General features: G+C 45.9%; 1 protein-coding gene across 2 annotated transcripts in view; it reads right to left on the reverse strand.

Moving 5' to 3' along the window:
• Window positions 1–21,883, reverse strand: part of LOC129649245 (protoheme IX farnesyltransferase, mitochondrial) — a 110,473-nt gene extending 88,590 nt beyond the window's left edge. The window contains exons 1-3 of one of the 2 annotated variants that reach the window (XM_055576471.1): window positions 21,721–21,883; window positions 16,708–16,841; window positions 14,494–14,815 (exon numbers count right to left, since the gene is read on the reverse strand). In XM_055576471.1, the coding sequence (XP_055432446.1) occupies window positions 14,494–14,815; window positions 16,708–16,841; window positions 21,721–21,763 (499 nt within the window). In that variant the 5' untranslated portion in view covers window positions 21,764–21,883. The remainder of the gene's footprint in view (window positions 1–14,493; window positions 14,816–16,707; window positions 16,842–21,720) is intronic. The other variant, XM_055576473.1, reaches the window with a different exon arrangement.
• Between the last annotated feature and the right edge of the window lie 1,903 nt (window positions 21,884–23,786).

The following is a 23,786-nucleotide window of genomic DNA, read 5'->3' on the forward strand; positions in this document are numbered from 1 at the left end:
TGAAGCAATATTCTCGCACAGCACTGCCATGATGGTAATTAAACTTTTCATTGATTTCCAGGGGATTCATTACGTGGAATCATTTTGCAACACCAGGATCTCATTAAAAGTGAATGTAATATAGTCTTTCATTAATAACACTGCAAATTATATTTTATTTGGTAATCTCGTATTCTGTCCCTTCACAAATAAACAGAAAATCAATGTGGCCGATAAAGCTTGACCCATCCAGTAGAGGCCCAGGAGCGCTGTCCTGTAGTCCCAGGGGGGACTCCAGAGACCCAGGGAAGAGGGACAGCCCCACTCCGATGAACTCCCCACAGCAACCCTGCTCGTGGGTGGGTGTCTACCCCACACAGACTCCGCAGGCCCCTGGGGAGATGCTGGGTGAGAAGGCAGCCCCAACAACCTACACAGCTGCAGCCCTGCCCTCTACTCTGCTTGGAGCTGACACCGGGTCTGACATTAAGACTGGCCGCACCACGTCCTCCGACTGGCCAACATCACTGACAAGGAGCCACCAGATACGGTCTCTGGTCTGCCTGCCTCCTCTGGGAGAAGCCCTTATGTTCTCTATAATTAAAAAAAATTTTTTTAAAGTTCACAGTCACAAGAAGGCACGCCCTGGCTGGCCCAGAAAAAAGCAAACCTCCTTGAAGTGGGCTGCCTGGGGGCCATGTGGTACAGAGGCCCCCAGGAGCACAGCAGTCCAGGGACCTCAGTCCCAGAGACACAGAGAGATGGACTCTGCCAACAGCCATGGGCCCGGAAGTGGCTCTGCGCCCCAGGTGAGTAGCAAGGCCCCGACCCACACAGTGACTTCAGCCTGGAGGGACCCTGAGCAGGAACTGGCCAGGTCAGGCCTGGACTTCTGACCTTTAGAAACTATGAAATAATAGCTTTGTGCTATATTAACCTGCAAAGCTGTTAATGCAGTAAGAAAAAACTAGCAATACTGTAAGGAGGGTGGCATTTGAGGAAGATGAGACTTGAGGACGCAGGGGACGGACTGGAGTGGAGGGAAGATGGCTTAGGAACCACGGAGAGGCCTGCAGGGCCTCAGGGAAGGGACAAGGGCCTGGGAAGGGCGGCAGTGGTGCAGATGGAGGTAGAGCAAATCACTCGCAGGCACAGGCCTTCAATAGGGAATAAGCCTAAATGATTACAGCAAAGGAGCCAAACAATTCAGGAACTCAGAGAACAAAAGGACCGCAAAAGGTCAAAGGGAACTTGGGGTCAGCTAATCTCTGTCCTGATGGAGGGGTGGCTTCACCAGGGGCAGCCTCCTGTGGGATGGGTCTCAGTCTCTCTGTCCCTCTGTTCCAGGCCATTTCAAGACAACTCCCTTGAAATACCTAGCTCTGGGTGTAACTCCTATCTCTGGAGCAACACTGCACAACCTTCAGTCATGCAAATGCCCACCACCCCAGCCCCTGTCTCTCCAGGCACAGCATCCGCAGGGACCAGCCACACGGGACCTCCACGCTCCTGTCCACACCGAGTGACACCTTTCAGAGACGCACTAGTTTCTACCATAACAAGAGCACTCAGGCCAGTGCCTGGCAAATCCTAAGGGCCTAAAAAGTGGTGCTGTTGGTAATTGTTAAAATGTGGTTCGAGATGATCTATTTTTCCAGCCACTACGCTTAGACTTAATGTTTCAAAGCAGTGCCTTAAGGAACGTTGACAAACAACAAAACACTTCACACAAGCTCCGTGTGCCCCAGTTTTACAACATCCAGGGGAGGGACCACAGCACAGTCCTTAATAACTGTGGACTAACTATGATGATGACAAAAACAAAACATACATTTGGGAAGCGCTCTGCAATGCCAAAGTGCTTTTACATTTATTTATACCCCGGAAACACTGCACTTCAAAGCAGTGTGTGGATACTTCAGCATTATGGGAAGAAAACATGAGAACTTTAATTCCTATTTCAACTTTTTAACTCTTTCTTCTAAAACACATATTTTGCATATCATAAAATGAATATAATACATTGGGATGAGAGCACATGAATTTTATTTACAAGTAATAACTATACATTTTTGTTACATACGGCATTTATATACAATAGCATAAATATTTTATAAATATACACACATGCACTTAAAATTTTTTTACTGATAAAATACATGACCAGCAAACTTTGGAGAGGCCTGCTCTAAAATAAGCAGCAAGGCAAGCACTGGTGGGTAGCATGTCCAATTTTATACGTGGAGATCCAGGAGCCAGCCAAGGGCAGTGAACTCAACCCTCGGCCTGACCAAGGGTCATGTAAGTTACACACGATATATGGCTCACTGCTATACGGGTTATTCTGTAACAAGTCCTGCAAAGAAAGACATTTTCAGAATAAAATTCCACTGAAGGAAGGGAAGACCAGCTGTGCTCAGTTGGTTTGTCATGTCCAACACTCTGTGACCCCGTGGACTGTAGCCCACCAGGCTCCTCTGTCCATGGGATTCTCCAGGAAATACTGGAGTGGGTTGCTATTCTCTTCTCCAGGGGATCTTCCTGACCCAGGGATCGAACCTGCTTCTCCTGCACTGACAAGCAGGTTCTTTACCACTGAGCCACCTGAGCAAACACACACACATACACACCACTCAGCTGATCACATCACCACCAGCAGGTCAGCTGTGCTTTCAGGACATCCTTGCACACGAGCCATGATGCTCCTGCAGCAGAGATCCTAAGGAGAATGGCCACAAGTCCCCGAGCAGGGAGCCCACACTGAGGGGAGAAGTTCCCCTTGCCCCACCCACCGGGGACATGACCCTGCTTCTGCACCTAGGGGGCTCCGTCCCTGCAGAGGGTGGCTCCGTGGGTCCTGGCGCCCCAGCTCCAGCTCATGGTTTGCTTCCAGAGCAGCAAGCAACTGCTGAAAGGTTTTCCCTTTTCCAGTACACAAGAGGTTTTCTTGAAGCAGTGGCTTAATCAAGAATGATTTTTTTTTTTTGATAAAGGCTCAATACTTTGAGAACTGCTGGTCTCTGAGTAGAAGCATAATGAAGGTACTCATGCACCTTCTGAGATCATCCATTAAAAAGAACTTTATCTCTTTTCTGAGATCATCCATTAAAAATAACTATAAAGATGATATTAAAAACCTGGTCATCTACATCCTGCTTCATCTCTCTCTTGCACTGCCTCACTGTTTCTCAGCCCTGGCCCCAAAAAGAATTAGTGTGAAAAACAAAACTCCAATAAATCAATTCAGATAATTATCAACTCTGATAAAAGATTTGCTTGAGAGATGGAAACCGCTGACTAAATGAGAGTTTGAGATTTTCTATAGATTTCAAATTATCCTTGTGATCTATTATATCTCATTATCCTTGAGAGCAGGGACTATGCAATATTATAACCCAAATTTTATAGACCTGAGGTGTATTTTCTTTAAATCTCTTTTATGTACAAAGCAGCCAGAGAACAGACAGTTAATGAATTCGTGTGTGGCTTTGTTCACCGGTGGCTCCAAGCAATGGAATGTTTTCGTTAACGGATCTCAAAGTTCAAAACTATACAACTTAATTAAAAGGCGGGAATTAGGTCTTTTCTGATTTTCAAACGAACATGTATTTTTTACTTGATAGCTGTACTTATGACTTCTTCCTCTCTTTTCATTTCTGTTAACACCATAAGCTTCAAATGGCTCAATTTCTAATTTAAGTGAGTCTCGTAGGCTTCACAGCTTGGCTGCGTCCCGTGAACCTTCTGACAATTCTGTTACCCACACACGTATGGAGGAAGGTGGTAATTCTTATGCTTATTGTTTCGTTCAGATGAAAAGTCAATGGATGAGAGACAGGGTACTTTTTTCCTCAGCTACATTAAAGACAATCAATCAGAGAGTAACTGACTACAAACCATGACCACATCAGGTTAAAAGATAAAGACTTCTAATGGAGATTTTTAATAACACAGCTGCAAAACTAGGAACTTGCAGGGCCTTCCAGTTTTTCTCTTTATTTTTTTCATACTTGGTGACCAGAGGTGGTGGTCTTAAAAATCCAGGACCAAATTCAAACTCCTAACTTCAAATTTACTGAGCATCACTATTACGAAAATGCAGCACTCAGTTCAGTCCCCAGGAAATTCCCCAGAAAGCACTTGGTTTGCACCCACGGCATTCAGAAGAGGGAAATGAAATAGCCATCAGGTCTGTATAAAAAACACATCCAGAAAAGCTGTTTGCATCCAAGTTAATTAGGCAACACTGAGTGAGACCGTAAGATTGTTCTTTCAATCACAGTTTTTCCTTGAACCACCGAAGCTTTTCTACTTTGTCATCCTATTTTTAGTTTTCCTTTTCAACAAAAAAACATTTCTTCTCAGTAGACTCAATAACCAACACTTTATGATCTTTGTAATTAACTAAAAGAACTTTCCATAAAACTGATGCTTATTAAGCTTTTAAGAAGTAAAAACAATCCTTTTGAAAAATCAGTTTGGCAAGAAGAAACTGTTAGTTGAGTAGTTTTTGCTAAAATAATGAAGATTGTTCTCAGTTTCATATCAATGACAACGGGTGAGGGTGACATGGTGAAAAGCAGACAGAAATATGAAACACAGTGGCCCAAGGTCACCTGCCACAGGTACAATACTTCACAGCTGCTACTAAATGTTCATTGGAAGGACTGATGCTGAAGCTGAAGCTCCAATACCCTGGCCACCTGAAGAGAAGAGCCAACTCATTGAAAAAGACCCGGATGCTGGCAAAGATTGAGGGCAGGAGGAGAAAGGGGTGACAGAGGATGAGATGTTTAGACGGCATCACTAACTCAGTGGACATGAATTTGAGCTAACTCTGGGAGATGGTGGAGGACACAGGAGCCTGGCGTGCCATGGTCCATGGGGTCACAGACAGTTGACACAACTTAGCGATTGAACAACAACAAAATATTCAGCTATTACATCACAGGAAAATGATTATTTGTACTTAAAAAGCTAAGCTGTTTTAAATTCCACAAATTTTTGCAAGAGAGTTCATTATAGCTTTTTTCCCCCATAAGCTTCTATTTTTTGAGTATCTATTATGTGCAGGGTAGGAGTGAGGCCCTGGGAATGCCAAGGAGATGGATGTGGTCCCTGCCTCGTGGTGCCCACAGGCTGGTGGAGATTCAGACAAGCCAACAGGCACAACAACAAAGCGCAGAAGCACGTCAGAGGGTGAAGTCATGGATGCCGTGACAGCTAAGGGCTCCTGACCTAGAAACCTGCTCAAACTGAGGTCAAAGGTGAAGATGAAGGATGAGGAGGAGCTGGCCTGGGAATGGGGAGGAGGGCTAGGTGTGAGTGCTAGAGGCAGAAAAACAGTGACACAGGACCACAGGGTAAGGGAGCACCAGCCGGCCTGCCCACCTCCTCTGAAGAGAGCACCACCCATGTGAATACAGGTCAAAAAACATGCCTTGTGTTTTAACAAAACACTGCTATGTTAGCACTCCTCTTTTTATTCTTAACCTCCAAATTTACCATCCCTTGCTTAAGATATAAAAAAAATGCTACCGTGCAAAAACTTTTTAGCACTTAAAGCGATAACCTGCCAGCAGCCTTTTAAATTCACTCCTGTAAGGTTCTCATTCCTTAACCTCAATAAGTGAGATGCTACCGTACTTCACTCTGAACTAGAAACTAGGCCCTCGAGGACACCCCAGAATGATAATCAGGCACCCGCAGGGCTGGGGAGCCATCGTCCAGTCCCCTCTAGAGATGCAGCTAACACAGCCGCCAGGGACGGGGGAGGCCTGACTGTGTGCAGAACTAAGAGAACGCCACGGGTCCACAGATGCAGCTGGCTGCTGATAGGAGGTGGGGCTGATAGAAGAGACAGGCAGAGAAGAGAAAAGGCAATGACCTGTGAGAACCCAGATAAACCAAGAGTTCCCACTTGATGAAAACCAAAGCTCGATTTTTGTTTGAAATGGGGAGCAAGGTGGTTTGCCGAGCATGAAGCCGAGGTGGTGGAGAGGGTGTTGAGTGAGTTCTTTGGAAAAATAGTTTCTCAGAGTAGGTTCTGGGGACCATGCCAACCAGGGCCCTTCGTTAAAATACAGATTCCTAAGCCCCCACCCCAGACCTAGTGTGAAAGAGTTTATGGAGATGAGGCACAGGAATCTGCATTTTAACAAGCACTCCAAGTAGCTCGGACCACACGTGGCGATTCAGAAACATTAAAGGGAGTGGAGTTCTCCAGGTGGATAATGGAATCCGGGGCAAAGAAGACAACTTAACAGGATGACAGGCCTCAGTGACTTCTAAGTGTAACAAAGGAGCGAGAGGGGCTGCCTGGCTTGCTGCTTTGTTCTGCTGAAGTTTCGCCATCAACCTGAACTATTCAGTGCAGCCTTGGGCCAGCTGGTCTTCCTCCATGGCACAGTCCAGTGCGGACAGTGCGGACAGTGCCCCAGCACACAGGAGGAGTCTCAAACACGTACCTGATGATCAAGACGGCAGGGAAGACTGCCGACAGACAGGCACATACCCATAACCAGCCCTGGGAAAGTGTATGTCGAGGCGGCAAAGCAGCTTTATTTAAACACGCTGCACGGGAAGCGCATGTGTGGTGTGGTCCCACAGCAGATCTAGAGGTGCGGTTCTACTGTCTTTGGAAAACTGGGGGTGGAAAGCCAGGCAGCCCGCATCCTCTTCCTGGGAGGGGACGTGCTGCATAAAAAGACAGCCTAGTGGGCACTGTGAGGACATAGGGAAGCTGGCTACAGACAGCACTGCCCAGGCTGGACTTAGATGCTCTGGTTTTTTTTTAATGATAGAGGTATTCTTTACCCTGTCCCTTTTAGCTGGAGAAGCCATGCTTGCTATACAGCCCTGGCCAATAAAATTTAAGGAGATATTCCTATCAAAACCTTCCCCTCCCAAGTAAAAAGCCTGCCCTGGCTTGCTCGATCTTAACTCCTGGACCAGGGACTGAACCTGCACCCTCGGCAGTGAAAGCACAGAATCCTAGCCACTGGACCACTAGCGAATTCCCTAAAAAGGCCAAGTCTTGTTAAGGAGGTTTCTGCCTTTCCACATCATCCCCTTCTTCATTCTTTCTGCCTAGAATACAACATGATGAGGGGGGAGTGGCAGCCACCTTGTGGTCTTGAGGACAAAAGCCAGAAGCTAATGAGAACAGAGCAAAGAGCAGGGGCCAACTATGTTAACAAAATCCCTGAGCACTAGCTCTCAATTCCTAATCTCAGACTCCTTGATACGAGAGAGTATATAAACCCTTCATCTGCTTAAGTCACTGTTCTTCAAGTTTTCAGTTACATGCAGCTGAGCCCATTCTCAACTCATAGCTTTTTCTCCTTCTCTTCATAAAAGTTGTCAATGCATTTTTGAGACTGATTACCATCCTCATGAAATTTAGCTCTACATTCCTCTAGCATCTACCACCCATCTCATACTTAAAATCAATCCAATTAATCTTGGGCTCTTTCTCTGGTAGCTCAGCTGGGAAAGAATTAATCTCAAACTGTACTTAAAGCAGTGACATCATCAGAAAACAGAATAGCCCAGATAAAAATAGTTTTCATCTAACTTGGAACACTGGCTGAAGCATCTACATGGCCCACTCCCACCAGAAACCAACTGAAATGATGGAATAAAAATGAAAATTAGAGAAAAACCTACATCAGCAATAAATTAGGTAATGAGTGGATACTAAAACCCTCAAGAAATGTTTGTTAAATACAGTGCAGATGAGATGAAACTGAAGACAGATGCTGAGGGATGACTTGTGCCTTTCACTATTTGAATAGCAGAAAATGACCAACTGGTGAGAAAATGGATGTGTGTGTGTGCTGAGTTGCTTCAGTTGTGTCCGACTCTTTGTGACCCTATGGGCTGTAGGCTGGCGGGCTCCTCTGTCCATGGGATTCTCCAGGCAAGGACACTGGAGTGGGTTGCCGTGCCCTTCGCCAGGTTATCTTCCCAACCCAGGGGTTGAACCCGAGTCTCTTATGCCTTCTGCATTGACAGGTGGGTTCTTTACCACTAATGCTGCCTGGGAGGGGAATAAAGGCTATCTGAGGGGACGCTGTCTTTCTGGCTGCTGTGGAGGGTGAGGAGTGAGGAGCAGAGGCCAGGGTGAACCGTGGTGACCTGGACCCACTTTATGCAACAGCAGGACAGTGCTGGGGCAGCTGCGCCCCCTGGAAAGGAGAGAGAAGGGGCCGGAGCAGAGAGGATGCAGTCCTTGATGTCGGTCTCACCGAGTTGAGGTGGAGATGACGCGGAGGCCCTCAACCCGACGGGCAGGCCCCCACCCACACGGCCCCCCACAGCGGGTATGCCTGGCAGGGGCGCTGGAGAAAATGCTGAGCACAGACGCCCTGTGTGCTGAGCGTGGAGGCAGACCATGAGAGAAACCAGACTTGGGAAGCAGGGCGCTGGCACGGTGGTTTCAAAACCACACTGGAAAAACCTCTTTAAAGCAGAAGTTCCCTTGCTGGTAGCTCCCTCTGCACCTCCTTCAGGCCACAGGAATGTTTTACCAGTAACAGACTGAGAGTCTCCGTCCTCGAGCTGAAAACGCAAAAGAGGCACCCAGGGATGCCACGTCACACAGGGAGGGGTGTTCTCGTGCGCTTTTGTAGCTTCACAAAACACCACTTATTAAAAGAAAAGGCCACCAAAAACAGTGGCACAAAAAGATATTCACAGAATTAGGATTTTTTTTTTCTAACTGTAGAAAACATTTACATTATGATCTTATTTTTGTTTAAAAAGCAAAAGTATTTGAAGGGCATGTATAGAAAAACATTCTGTGTGTGCGTGTTAGTTGTTCAGTTGTATCTGACTCTTTGCGACCCCAGGGACTGTAGCCCGCCAGGTTCCTCTGTCCATGGGGTTGATTCTCCATGCAAGAATACTGGAGTGGGTAGCCATTCCATTCTCCAGGAGATCTTTCCGACCCAGGGATCAAACCCAGGTCTCCTGAGCCAGGGAAGCCCCAGAAAGACATTCTAAAATACACCAAAATCATCAAAACAGGTATCACTTGGATGATTATATTTAGAATTATAAGGAGAGTCCCATCCTTCCCATTTTGGCTTCTCTGTATTTTCTATTTGTTCTAAAAGTAAAACTCAGTACATTTATCAAGCATACAAATATTAAGGTAATTATTTCAAAATATATATTAAAATTTAAGAAACTACAACACAATATTTTTAGGAAAATGTGAAAAATCTTTTATGTGGTATCTGAGAGCTGATAATTATAGTACATTGACCTTGAAAAACAATAAGCAACCTAAAATAAAACTGCATCCTCTATTCTTGGGGTTTTTATTTTTTTTTCCTTTTAATAAAAAGCAGCATTCTAGGTTCTGGAGAAAGAAGTCCAAAAACTAGCAGGCTGCAGTTCACATCAGTTCTGTCAACAGCCTAATCTATTGGCTTCAATAAACAAATTATTTTAGTGTTCTGGTCTCAAAAAAAAAAAAACGTGCTGCAGCTTTTCAGCACAGACATTATTCAGGAAAACATTTCTGCTTTTTTATTGACCCATATTAAGTGTTAACTTGGTTGAGTCACCAAAGTGTCTTATGATCCTATTCCAAATAAAATTTCTTCACCCCAGTGTGGTCCTTGCAACAAACTCCAAAAACATATTGTAAATAGCTCGGCTGGCAAGAGAAACTCAAGGGAGACACACTATAACTTCTTTATAAACTCAGTTTTACTTCCTTTCATAGAAAAAAAACAAATCTTTAAACGGCATTAGCTCCTTCAGACTTTGGCCCAGATCCTGGTATAAATGCAAAAGCCCCATCCTGCTGCTACTCTGCTGTCCTACAGATGAATGGGACACATGGTCACTACGCGGCTCTTCCTTAGTCTACAGCTTATTATCCTTGGTGTGTTACAGCTATACACGAAGGAGGCGAAGGAAGAAAGACAAGTTCTATCAAAGTGATAGCTGCCTCCCAGGTATTTCTGCCTTGGCTATCACGACCTATAAATGAATTGCCCAAGATGTAAAGAGTCCAAAAGAAACCAATTGATAAACACCAGGGATTTTCTTTAAAAAAAAAAAAAAATCCTGCAGACTCCAAGACATGTATGAATTCAAGTCATAAAATAAACAGGGAGGTAAGAGGTAAAATAAGAGAGTTGGGGTCACTCGAAGGGTGTTGCCTCTTTAAATGGAATAAGCAGAAGGAAATGACTTGAATTCAATTAGCTGATCCAGGAACTGGGGGCAGGGAATATATAAAATGATACAAGAGACGTTTACTGCTGGGACTTTTCCATCTGTGGCTGCAGGGGAGGCTGCTCCCCAGCCCACATGTGCATCTTGCCCATGCACACCTCTCCTGTGTGGTCCAGACCTCCCCTCCAACCCCCTGCCTGCAGCTGCTCCCATGCCAGTCATGGCCAGGGTTGCTCAGGCTCTCACGGGGAGGGGGCGAGCCCTCCACGCCCACCAGACCACGGGGGTCTGTGCCGGCCCTCTGCCAGCGCATCGCCTCCCTCACTTTCTCAAAGGGTGGCCCAGGACCACCTGCATGCAATCATCTGCACCCGTGCCAAGGTGCAGAGCTCCGGGTCCCGTCCCAGGGCTCCGGGATCTGATCCCTGGGGATGGTGTCCAGGAAGCGCCACGGGAACACACACATGTGCCATGCGAGCTTCTCAGCAGACTGAAGAGTTGACGCACATCCTACACACAGACAACCGCCGCTAAAGAGCGATTTAGTCATGGCTGGAGATTTCAGACCACGTTTTCAGGATGAAGCCCTGCTTGGATACACATCACTCTAAAGGTACAGAACAGGAAAAGCAATACAACAGCTGACATGACAGGAAGGAAGATGCTCCCGCTAAGCACCCAACTGATCCTAAACTAAGTGTCACCCTTTCCCGTATACCCTTAAAGAACTAAGCATTATGAAAACAAACTTTAAGACGTCATTCTAAATTAAATATTTAAGAGTACCTCATTTGAGACTCTAAAAAGAAGAAACACTGATAATTAGTTCCTGATTTAGCAGCCTGTCAGTGTTGACTTCCTAACTGCCAGGTAAAACAACTCCATGGCCAGGCTTCTTAGGAGACCTCTAGCATTTAAGTGTTGGTCACTTCCTTATGGGCCCTTTCCGTGATGAAGCTCTCTCCTGTTTCCCTTCCTCTGACCACATATTCCCTTGCAGGCCCCATTACACACTCTGCCCAGTCCTTAAAAGTGGACTGGCCCCAAAGTCTTGTCCTTGGCTTTCTGCTCTGGCCACTTTACACCTGACCTGCTCACCACCATGGCTTCAGGTCAACCCTATGCTGAAGACGCTATGCTCTTCCAGCCCGGGGGTCCCGTCCTTCACAGCTAGCGTTCCCTGGGCAACTCCAATTCCGTGTGTCCAGTACTGCCCTCCCCTCACACCTGGTTCTCCTCCCTTCAGTACTGCCATTCTTAAGTCTCAACACAATCATTCATCCAGTCTTCACTGGAAGTTCTCCAAGGGCAGGGCAGCAAAAACTCAAGGGCCTGCAAGTTACATCACCCGGGTGATGAATTTATTTTTTATTTAAGAAACGAGTGTGTAGGTTTTAACATGGTCGCCTCTATGCAGTTCCCAGATGTCATTCCATTTAACACTCAGTACACCCCTAGGAAGTAAGTTATCATTACTAATTCCACTTTACAGATGGGTAAACTGAGGCACAGACGTATGGAACTTGCTCAAGGTCACTAAACTAGTAAAAGCAATGACTTGAGAGCAGGGACTCTGGCCCAGAGGTCACTACCCTCACTTTCCAGGCCATGACTTTTCTGAGGCAATGACTCAAGTCTGCCAAGGTTGTGTGCCATGAGCACAGAACCAACAGCTGTGGCTATGTTCCAATAAAACTTTATTTACAAAAAGAGGCAAGCCTTGCTCGATGGTGCTATCACCAGTTTTCTCAATCACCCCTACACCTTATAGTGAAATACCTTCGACATGGTCCCCAAACCTTAAAGAATATAGCAAAAATATAGAAGTGCCTGAAAAAAACACAAGTGAAGGCTTCTATAACCTCAGGGTGGTGAAAATATTTCTAAGCATTAAAAAAACTAGTAAGGCTTAATACATGAAAGTTAAAAATTCCCATGGGGCAAAATAAAACAGAACAAAACATCACCAAGTAAACATCATAAACAGAAATAGCAAAAAGAAAAAAAAGAAAAAGAAAAATGTGACAGAAATATTTTCATGCATGTGATGGATGAAATGCTGATGTTCTTTATTTATTGACTGCCAAGAGCAGGCCAGAGCAGGACTAAGGGAAAACCCTTGAAAGGATCTGACTGGATATGGGGACAGACTGGTCTCCAGGGAGGCGGGAGGACTGAGCACGGTGGGGAGGATGGACATGCCCAGCTGCTAGGACAGGGGTGGGAATGGGGGACAGGGGAAAGGGAAAAAGCCTGTTTCTGGGGAGGAGCTTAATCATTCCAGGTTACCACGTTCCTTTAAACTCGGGCAGAGTCCAGGCAGGAGGCACCATGAAGGGAAGGTACTCTTGAGTTTGTTATGAGTAGATGAGAAAAGGAAAGTCAGTACGGCAGGAAGATGGGACAGAGAGGGTAGTTAGGACCAAATGCCTCAGGAGTTCTGGACCTCAGCCTGCAGAGAGGGGGTGCAGAACCACGCAGGGCTAACGAAGGAGGTGAGACTGGAGATGACGCTCTCCACGGAGAGCAAGGAATTAAGACTGACTCCAGGGTTTCCCGTCTGGGGGAAGTGAAGAATGCTGGTGTTACTGACAGAAGTGGGGTGATAAGAGAAGTAATGTGCCAGGCGGGTGGGAGATACTGCAGTGCACACAGAGAAAGATGGTCCCGCTGCTGGGGGAACTCGCTTCCGACACCTGCAGACAGAGCGGACTCATCTTGGGGGTGACATCCTTATGATCGTATCTGGGGTCATTCTTAACATGTCAACACATGATTCGCACACGGCTTGTGTAAGTGACACAAGGTAACTTCTGCAGGAATGTGATGACTGCTCAGCCATCGCGAGACATGCAGACAGCACCTGTGATCAGGCTCGCCGTTAGCTGCCCTGTGCAAGTCTTACTGTGATTCCTCAGCTCCTCTGTCAAATTCCTGTCTATCTGTCATCCCTCCAAAAAGATGTAAAGTGAGCTTGGTGGCTGAGGAAAAAAGTCATCTCTTTACCTCCTTCTACCCTGAATTTCAGGCTCAACTCTTGAAAAACAAACAACCAACCACTACTTTTTCCCTGATTTTCTCTACTCCGAAAATGCTCTGTCTCATCTGTTCCTTTCCCAATTCTGCCTCAGTAATATTACTGACCACTTTCTGTCCTCCAAGAATACGTAGTGTTACTGTACTATCCACCCATTCCCCACCTGTATTCTTCACCTTATTCTCATCCAAGGGCTTCTCTGGTGGCTCTGGCGGTGAAGAATCACCTGCAATGCAGGAGACGCAGGTTTGATCCCTAGATCAGGACGATCCCCTGGAGAAGGGAAATGGTAACCTACTCCAGTATTCCTGCCTGGGAAATCCCATGGACAGAGGAGCCTGGTAGGCTGTAGTCCATGGGGTCGCAAAGAGTCAGAGATGACTGAGCAATTGAACCACCACCATTCTTATCCAAGAAGGAAAGGAGAGACCAGGCCTTCAGTCTGCAGGGTGGGCCAGAACATGCCTTCTAACAGGATTAGCACAGAATAAGCCATTTTGAGGTTGAGCTATTAGATGAGGTGACAATAAAGCTCGGCCAGACTCCCAGGGTGGCTGTAACAACCGAACGACGTGACTCATGGGTTAATACCCCAGCAGATACAATAAAATTTGGTGCAGTCTGCTAGGCTTCAGCAAAAACATCTGGTACCAAACCTCTTTGCAGAGAAGCAATCTACATCCCTGGGAACGTGGGACAATCCCAGAGGCCCTATGAGAAGCAACCACAGCAGTGAGCTGGGGGTCCCGGCGCCTGTGGGTCCACAGCCCATCAAGCCCAGCAATGTGGCCCTTCTTGGTTTCAGAACTGAATCGGGCTACATTCTCTTACTGCGTCTTTACAGGACAGCAGGTGTAAACACACAAAAGACAAGGAAACAAACAGGACAGACATTCCGTTTAACTGCAAGTAACAGAGAGACTCTTTTTAGTACAATGTTTTGTTGTTTAGTCTCTCAGTTGTGTCTGACTTTTTTGTGATCCCATGAACTGTAGCCCACCAGGCTCCTCTATCCACAGGAATTCTCCAAGCAAGAATGCTGAGAGTGGGTTGCCATTCTCTACCACTGAGCCACCAAGGAAGGCCACAATATGTTCATGGCAATACTATTTACAATTCTGCATAAACAAAATTCCAAAAATTTGATTTCAAATCCCAATTAAGTTGAAGAGAGGAAAAAATACTAAAAGAGGACCTGCAGTTTAAAATATTCCTTCAGGGGCAGTAATAAAATTAGTAGTTTGTTTAACTAAAAGAATAGTTTCAAGTAAATCCCAAGGTACCTGTGAGTTTGATTTTGGACAGCCGGGCCAGAATTCCTGGCAAATCATCCACACGCAGCTTCATCTCTTTCCACTGCTTCTCTTCTTTCGTCTCTTTCCCCAGATCTATGGACCCCTCAATTACTGAGGTGGGTTCTAGTTCTATCAATGCTTTTTCACTTGGCTTTCTGGACAGAGACAGGCTGGGGGGTACAAGAGGTCTCATCTCGCATATTTCGGCTTTAGCCTCATCCAAAGAAGTTTTTTCAAGAAAAGGAGATTCTGCTGGTTCTGGCTTCGGTTTTATTTGCTGCTTCAGGCTTCTGTTTAGTTGTGTGACATACTGAATTAAAAAAAAAAAAAAAAAGTACACATAACTTAGGAAACTGAGGCCCAAAATGCTCTTACGTGGTTGTTCAATAACACTTTACATCAGTCCGACTTCTACAGTACTTAAAAGATTTTCCTACACCTTTATAAATACTTGCTGAAATAACTCCTATTAGAGTATGTTACCGGAGAAGGCAATGGCATCCCACTCCAGTACTCTTGCCTGGAAAATCCCATGGATGGAGGAGCCTGGTAGGCTGCAGTCCATGGGGTCACTAAGAGTCGGACACAACTGAAGTGACTTAGCAGCAGCAGCAGAGTATGTTACATGGGGGTCACTCTACTAAGATATGGAGAGGACAATTAACTGGTTTTCAGATTCTATGACTTAGAAAAAATCCTAGGGGTTTAAGTTCCCTGAAAGAAAGATAAATTGATTTCTTATTCATCTCCCCCAGGATTTCCCCCAACATAGACTCAGAAGCTGCAGGTTTAACATTCCAAATACAGTGCAAAAGTTTTCTAGACTCAAGAGCCCAAGTCAACCTGCTGACTTTCCCTGTTGCCCAGGGAGCAGTGCAGAGAGAGGCTCCAAGGGGGTCACAACCCCGGGCTCAGTACCATCAGGGCAGTGGGTGTGTGGAGAGAACTGGGCTGAAGACTCAGGCAACCTCTGTTACTTAACTGGCAAAAAGGAGTACCTGTGGCTAACACCCATGAGGCACTTCACAGTTTTAAATAACATATATCGTTAGACTTTATAGGAGACATGTCTCAGTCAGTCTTCTCAAAAACTGTGAAAGAAGACAGATGATTACTAGTATCTCTCACTTTAATTTTCAAATGAGGAAACCAAGGCTTGGAAACAATCTGACAGAGCCAAGAATAGAAAACTAGTTAGTTACAGATGCTCCTAGAACTGAAGCCCTTTCCTAATAACTAGCTAAGTGACTTTTTCCAGTTACATCGCAAAGGCTTGAAATTACATACACTTGTTTGAGGAAGGAGTTACAAACTCAGGAATGAATTCAGAGTTCTGTTTACATAAAAAAAGCACCCTATGTATTTGAGTTTCTCTTCTAAATATCCATTATCCTCCATCCCCAACTTTGTAAGTCTGATTATTATTGGAAACTAAAATCTCTCATTAAAATGAGTTTTATTAAGTTAAAAGATTTTAAAAGCTAAAATGGACATTGTAAGGTTAAAAAAAAAAGATAAGAGAAATGTCAAATAGGACTTCAGATTATGAATTTGCTATTCTCTCATGCTTGCACTGAAATTATGAGTTTTTAGCTGTGGTTTGTTCATTCTACCATACTTTATGATTTGAGAAAGTGGCAAATGCAAGTTACCATGCTGATGACAACATGGAGTCAACCTGGTCCAAGGTCTACAAACAGACTGAGCTATATTATGAATGCCCACTGTAAAATGCCCAGAAAATCACAAGAACTCAATTTGTTTGAATCTGTTCAGAAGTGCATGTTTGAATCTCACTGCTGATATAAGAAAACAGGGAGGTCCTACTCTTGAAGCAATAATTTCTGTATTACTGATGTATTCACAGAACTTAAAAGAATTAAAAAAGATGAATTATACTGTTCAGCTTTTCCTAACTGTGGCCTACTCAAAACACGCCAGCAGCTTTCTGTCTTTCTCCAGACTTAATCAATAAGGTTGAGATCATACTTTAAAACTCAAGACACCAGAGTTATTCTGGTTTCAGTTAAGCATAATCAAAACAAGGGATTAACATTGTGGAAAAACTTAAGAGGGCAGGAAATAAAAGTCTTTTTCAAAGAGTACTTGTTGCAGCTCTTCTGACAATAGGAATTTCTGAAATCCCCTTGTACAGGGAAAGTACAGGCAGAGAGCCCAGTGAGCATGGTCTTCTGAACCTACCATGTGCCGGAGGAAGTTAAAGTGTTGAAATGTGACCCACTGCTGATTGACGTTCCTGAGAAGATGCAGGAACCTACGAGGTGACTCCTGCATAGCTCTTCTTTCTAGATACCAGATGCATCCTCCTCCCCAGCCTATCAAAGAAAGAGGAAAAAAATTAAAACGGCCATTATGTCTCACCAAGCGATGACTGCTACTGCTGCTGCTGCTGCTGCTAAGTCGCTTCAGTCGTGTCCGACTCTGTGGGCCCCATAGACGGAAGCCCACCAGGCCCCGCCGTCCCTGGGATTCTCCAGGCGAGAACACTGGAGTGGGTTGCCATTTCCTTCTCCAATGCATGAAAGTGAAAAGTGAAAGTGAAGTCGCTCAGTCGTGTCCGACTCTTAGCAACCCCATGGACTGCAGCCCACCAGGCTCCCCCGTCCATGGGATTTTCCAGGCAGGAGCACTGGAGTGGGGTGCCACTGCCTTCTCCGAAGCGATGACTAGACCTACCCAGAAGCAGAGCCGGCACCATGGTGGGCAGTGCATGTGTGATGCGTCAGAACTCTGAAATGATCTGATCCAGACTCATGAATGAATGGTTATTGATCAGCCCTGCTCACTGTCCAAGTATAATTCTCCAGCAGAGTTAGGGAACTTGTTCATCTCAGGATCATTAAAAGTGAAAGTGTTAGTCACTCAGTTGTATCCAACTCTTTGCAACCCCATGAACTGTAGCTTGCCAAGCTCCTCTGTCCAAGGGATTCTCCAGGCAAGAATACTGGAGTGGGTAGCCATTCTCTTCTCTAGGGGATCTTTCTGACCCAGGCATTAAACCTGGCTCTCCTGCATTGCAGGCAGATTCTTTACTGTCTGAGCCAACAGGGAAGCCCTCAGGATAATTATGCTTTTATTACATCAAACGTTGAAATGACCAAACCATCAATCTCTTAGAGAATCAAATGTAAAACAATCAGCTTGGTCACTTTCTAAAGAGGATAAAATGAGAAGCCCAATTTTTCTCAATAAATAACTGTAAAGTGAGTGAAGTCCCTCAGTCGTATCCGACTCTTTGAGACCCCATAGACTGTAACCCACCAGGCTTCTCCATCCATGGGATTCTCCAGGCAAGAATACTGGAGCAGGTTGCCATTTCTTCCTCCAGGAAATAAGAGTAAACCAGAAAATAAATTTCAGATTAATATTTTGGCCATATCGGGTAAGCCAACTAAAAGACAGAGGAAACTGCTCTCACTAAAGTATGACTCTATCAAGCTAGTTAGGAAGAAGCTATTTTTGGTATATCCAAATGTGGCTTTTAGTCATTCATCTCTAAACCTTCTCTCAAATATCAACAAACCCAATGCTTCGGTGTAAAGCCTCATCCTGGGAAAGCCTCTGACAGGAACACAGCACAGACATTCCCTGCCGCCCCCTTCTTTTAAGTCTTACCCATCACTTCTCTGTTCCTCAAACCCTAGCATAATTTTTAATCTTCAAGCCATTTCTAGAGTTGCTATGCCTGTTTCCATCTGCTGAGGATCTCCACGTGGATGGCTTATAATATGTCTCTCAGAACACTTTAGTCTCACCCTTAACTCTACTCTGTCCTCTACTGCAGTTAAAACCATCGCCTCCTTGAGATTCCAAGACCACCCTGAACTCTTCCTTCATCACCTAATAACCATCAGCTCCAGTCAACTCGGAAACACTGGTCAAATCTGTCCACTTCTTTCCCTGCCGCTGAGAGATACAGACCCTTATCATCTCACACTTGGATACCGTAGAGTTGTGGGATGCAAACCACACGTCCGGACTTTGGTTAACTCCTTTCCTCTCCAATCCCAGTCCCACAAAGCCAGAGGGTTTCTTTCTGAAGCCCAGAATACACATCATTTGCCCAAACATGTACGTGTGACTCACTGTCCTGCCCCACGATTTCAGTTTGTTCATCTTTGTTTATGCATCTCCTTGCCTGCAGCGTCCTGTTTCCACTCTGCCTGTCAAATGTCGAAGTTTCTTTCAAGTAGTCTATCATTCCATACTCTTTTTTGTAGCACTTCTTAATGCAGATTGTTTCTGCATCATTTTTTTTTTTTTAGTTCATTGAAAGCGGGGACTCTGTCCTGACCTCTGCTACAACAGCTAGCAGACTGTTTTCCATGTAAGAATGAGATGAGGGCTGACGAGTCGGTCGCCCACATCGCTCACCCACATCGCTCACCTGGATGGGGGAAGGAGAGCTATCACCACCCCATGGTAGCCACGGCAATTGTCTTAGACTGGAGATAAGTCCCCTCTTCACTGAAATCATATCCTCAGCCCTCAGGTAAATACGACATGCTTATTTTCCACATCCATGAATAGGTGGTGTCTGTATATGTGTATAGGAAGGAATGGTAGTGTTGAAATCAGTCCACTGATTGAAATTTCCTTTGAATTTAGTCCTCTGATAGTCTATTTTTTTTGATGGTATGTATTTTTCCTTTCTTGATTTGACATTGTTCTTTGGGATAATGGGATTTCAATATTAAAAGGTTATATCAAGAAGACACCAAGTTTTATCGTTCTACACCTTAATTTCAAAACCAGTTGTGAGTTCCACTGGTCCACTGAGAAATGTATGTTCCTGGGAGGAAAAGAACCATCTTGGAAAATATCTCTCAAGATTACGTGGATTAAAAATGAGACTTTATGGAAACAAAACCAGCTTGGAAACAGCACTTTTAAATGATGAAAACACTTCATTTAGTCAAAACAATCAGTGTCCAGAAATTTAAAGACATTTTGGCCCTGTGTAAAGAAATATAGGTTTGAAGGTACACATGGCTTATAACAAATGCATTAAAAATCTGGACACAAATGATCACATCCATTATTCACCATCAACACTGAGTCAAGATTGTAGGGCTTTAAAAATGAAGTACATGGATATGAAATGGAAAGGTTCTGAAAGTTTTCAATGGCTATAAAACACTGTTAAACTTCTGAAGAACAGTCAGGCATGACCAAACCCAGGAGGGCATGCAGACACCTGACACAGTCCCAGTGAACCTTTCTGCCCGCTTCCCACAGTGCTGCTTCCATACCAAGCACTTACAGTAGACCTTCCAAGTGTATCATAGCAGGCTGCACAGACCACTTAATAGCAGATCTTTTGGTTCATAGCTTCAGGAAGCCAAGCTGTCTATTAATTCCTCCCATACCAGCATCAAAAAGACAGATCCAGCAACAAACCATTTGGACCATAAGCAGCCCACTTCCTGAACTGGGGAATTCTGAGTAGTGAGGTAGATCTGTCCTATAGGAAGTTGAAAATACAGAAATGAAAGCAGAAAAGCACCCCATCCTGAGCAACGTATGCTGGAAAAAACCTCCCTACAGAGGAGATAATTACAGCACTAAGAAAGGATGAGCTGTCTGAGAACGAGTGTCTCAGGTCAGAATTGAACACTCACAGTCAGGGATGGGAGAAGGTAACAAATTCAAAAAGAACCACAGACCCTTCAAATAAAATGTTTCATCGTGGAAAATTCCAATCATATGCAATAGCAGAAGAATCCAATGAGCCTGCATTACTGATCCCCCAGGTTCAACAATGCTCAAATCTCTGCTAATCTTGTTTTCATCATCTCTGCACACTCCCATTTCTCACCCTCTTTGAGCCCTTTGAACCAGAAGAGACCTTTGAGATCATCTAGCTGAACAGCCTCAGTTTATAGAGGAGTAAACTCAATTCCAGAAAATACAGTTGATATGCCCTGAGATCACATGGCCAAAATAGACACACAGAATAACAATATTAGGAGAAAAGAAGAAAAAGGAATGTCAGAGTAATTGTGATCAATATTGCCAGATGGGAATTCCACTGAAGGTCCAGTGTTTAGGACTCCATTCTCTTACTGTCATGGGCCTGAGTTTGATCCCTGGTTGGGCAACTAAGACCTCACAAGTCCAGTGGCTCAGCCAATAAAAAAAGTTTCTGGGATTTCCAAAGGGAGCCCATCTTGAATATGGACAACCAGTGACACATTTCCCACACATCAGTTATCACCCTAAACCACTGGGGACAAAACAATGCCCAACCTCCACTTTAATGTCTCCATCAGGACAAATTTCATTCATTCATAAACAATTACTCAGCACCAACAATGCACACCAGGTATTGTTTCGGGCACTGGGGACACAGAGATGAACCAGACAGAAACCATCCCAGCCTTTACAAGATTCAATCTTGCAGTTGGGAGAAACACATAGTAAATGGGTTATAAGCAAGCAATCAAAGGCTGTTCTAACCATAATGAAGGAAAGAGGGTGATGTGATAAGAGAGGGCCAGGGGTTCTACCTAGATAGTGTGCTCAAGCCTCTCTTAACAGGAAATATTCGAGCTGAGACCCAGCCAAAGGGCAAGAAAGCACATGTACACTAAACATGTAATTGTGACAGGTCCTTGCCTGGTGGGATTATAGCAGGGACCACGCTAATGGTAGAAAGACAAAAACCTGGGGGGCGGGGGATGGTTATGGCCCGCAGTCCGAGGTGATCACCGTCTTTATTATTGTCATCATGACCCTTTATATTGGAACAAGGCTTCCGGGTTGCGGGGGTGGGGGGGTGGCGGGGAAGCAAAGCACTTGACAGGTTCTTATAAGTGCAACGTACGAGTAACTTACACATCGCTAGAACCTAAGGCCCTGAGAAGCCAAGAGGCTCGAGGAGCCCCCAGGTTCCTCTCTCCTGAGCCTCCAGCCTCTGAAAACTGAAAGACGCACCAGACATCGCGTCCCCTACCCACCTCCGGGGGCTAAGAGATGGACGCGGTGTGCGGACCACCGGAACCCCAATGCAAGACTAGGCCCTAGCTCCGAGGCCCCTTCACTTCAGGCATCCCCGAAGGTCACTTCCCTCACCGATGCCCCAGCCGACCTCGCCAAGGGCTCCCAAGGTTGCAGACAGGCGGAACCACGGTGTAGCACGTGGCAACGAGAAGAGAATTCCCCCAAATCCGTGCCCGAGGTGGGGTGCAGTACCTGTCAGGAGGCGTGAGGAGAGAGTGTGCGGGGATGCGGCCATCACGCAAGAGTCCAGCCGCCCCCTGGGAGCCCCGTGTCCTCTCTCCTCACCGGTTGCTGGGCGCCGCCATCTTCCTTCCCCGCCCCTCCATGGGAAGAGCGACGCGTTCGGTTCGTCACTTCCGGCAGGCTCGAGGCGGAAGCGAAGAGCTGCAGCAGGGGTTAGGGAGACCGCAGGGCAGAGTGGCCCTGGGGCAGAGGGGTCGGGGTCTGAGGTGCTTTCACGGAGACGCGAGGTACCCAGGGGTGGCAGAGGCTTCCGAGGAAAGACTGCGCGCGACAGCGAGCCCCCACCTCCTGCCCCGAGACCGGCATCCCTGGCGGGTCCCGAGGGGCCTGGTGCTAGGCTGGGCTGGGCCGGCCGGGGGCTGCTCGCGGGCCGCTTGCAGTTACCTCCTGGTCCTTCTGGACTGTCAGGAGGAAATGGTTCTGGGGACGGTGCCTCCACCTTCCAGCACCGTCAGTTACAGTGTTACCATAGTCGCCGTTAAGGCGGGAAACGATGAACTCGGGCTCCTGGACCCCGAGCCACCCCGAGGAATCGTCTGAGCAACCCGGGATGAGGAAGGTGCGTGCAGAATTTAAGATTTCGAGCTCTGGAGTGACCTCTGTATCCCTGGCTGCACCTTCTGGCCTTCCGACCTGTTAAACAAATGGCCCAAATCCCGTGAACCTTGGCTTTGTCGCTGCAAGACGCAGATCCTAATAGTATGTATTCTTTAAGATGGTTGAGAGAATTAAATGATGTCTCTGCAGTAGGTACCCAGCCAGAAGCCTGCCAGGGCTAAGAACTAAGTTAGCATCTGTGCCCTGGTTAGGAGGGCAGTGGTCAGCAGCTCTCCCTTCGTCTGGTTTTGGTGTTGGATTTCTGCAAGTAACAGTGCACTGAAGGAAAGAGATTCAGTTTCTGAAAGAGGAGAGAGAAATAGGTAACTTGGTTCTAGGAGGGTGTTTCTCTGTCTTCAGTGATAAGGTTGTGGGTGGCCGTTTGGGTCATCTGAGTAGATGCTAACTCTTTCAAAGCCTTGATGAACTTACTGCAATAGATAAAGACCTAGCTTTCTGTAGACAAAATCCTAACCTAAAATGCAGGATACACTCAGTTGACACAGAGCTATCTTTCTAAAAGCAAAATAGATTTCAAAGCCTAAGGATAGGTAAAGGATATGAATAGAGTTTTTCCAAAGAAAATATACAAGTGGCCAGTAAGTACACGAGAAGATGGTGTACATCATTAACAGTAAGATAAATATGACTTAAAATCTCTTTTAGATATCACTTCATGCTCCTTGAGGTGGCCCCAGGCAAAAGTACAGATAAGAGATAACACCGAAGTGAGAGTGTCGGGAAACGGGAAGCCTAGTATGCCACGGATGGGAATGGAAAATGGTGGAGCTGTCTTTGAAGTCTGGCAGGTTTTCAGAAAGTTAAGGGGCTGTCACATGACTCAGCCATTCCACTCCTAAATGGAGAAATGAAGACATACTAACTCACCAATAGAATAGGTGGTGACAAGACAGGTCTTGTTTGCTTCTTGCTTGAGGGAGGCCCCCTGCTTAGAAAGGGGCCCGGGAAAAGGTGGATGCTCAGGTCCTTCAGGAGCTGGGCTCCCTGGGAGGGCGGGGGAGGCTCTACTCACACCTCAGGGCTCCTGGGGGTGGGTGGGGGTGTGTGTGTGTCTGTGTGTGTGTGTTTTCAGGGCTGCAGTGTGTGTGTGTGTGTGTGTGTGTGTTTTCAGGGCCGCAATGTGATGATAAGCAGTGGCTTCAAAATTGCACCAGTAGAATTTAGCGTAGAGATGAACACATACAGAGTTGTTACCCAGGTCATAAAAAGGGAGAAAAAAGAACTCTTAAGGTGTCACCCAGGTAGCAGCTTCCGGAAGCGCTCCTGCCTCTGTGCCTGGGGGACGGGGACGAGTTCCGGATTATCACAGTGTAGAAACCAGGAGGAACTGCTGTTCTACCAGTGCTCTGGTCTCAGTGCCCACCCGACCAAGCGGGAACTTCAGGTGTTAGGAAAGC

The sequence above is a fragment of the Bubalus kerabau genome, chromosome 4, assembly GCF_029407905.1.
Source record: "Bubalus kerabau isolate K-KA32 ecotype Philippines breed swamp buffalo chromosome 4, PCC_UOA_SB_1v2, whole genome shotgun sequence".
Lineage (NCBI taxonomy): Eukaryota > Metazoa > Chordata > Mammalia > Artiodactyla > Bovidae > Bubalus > Bubalus kerabau.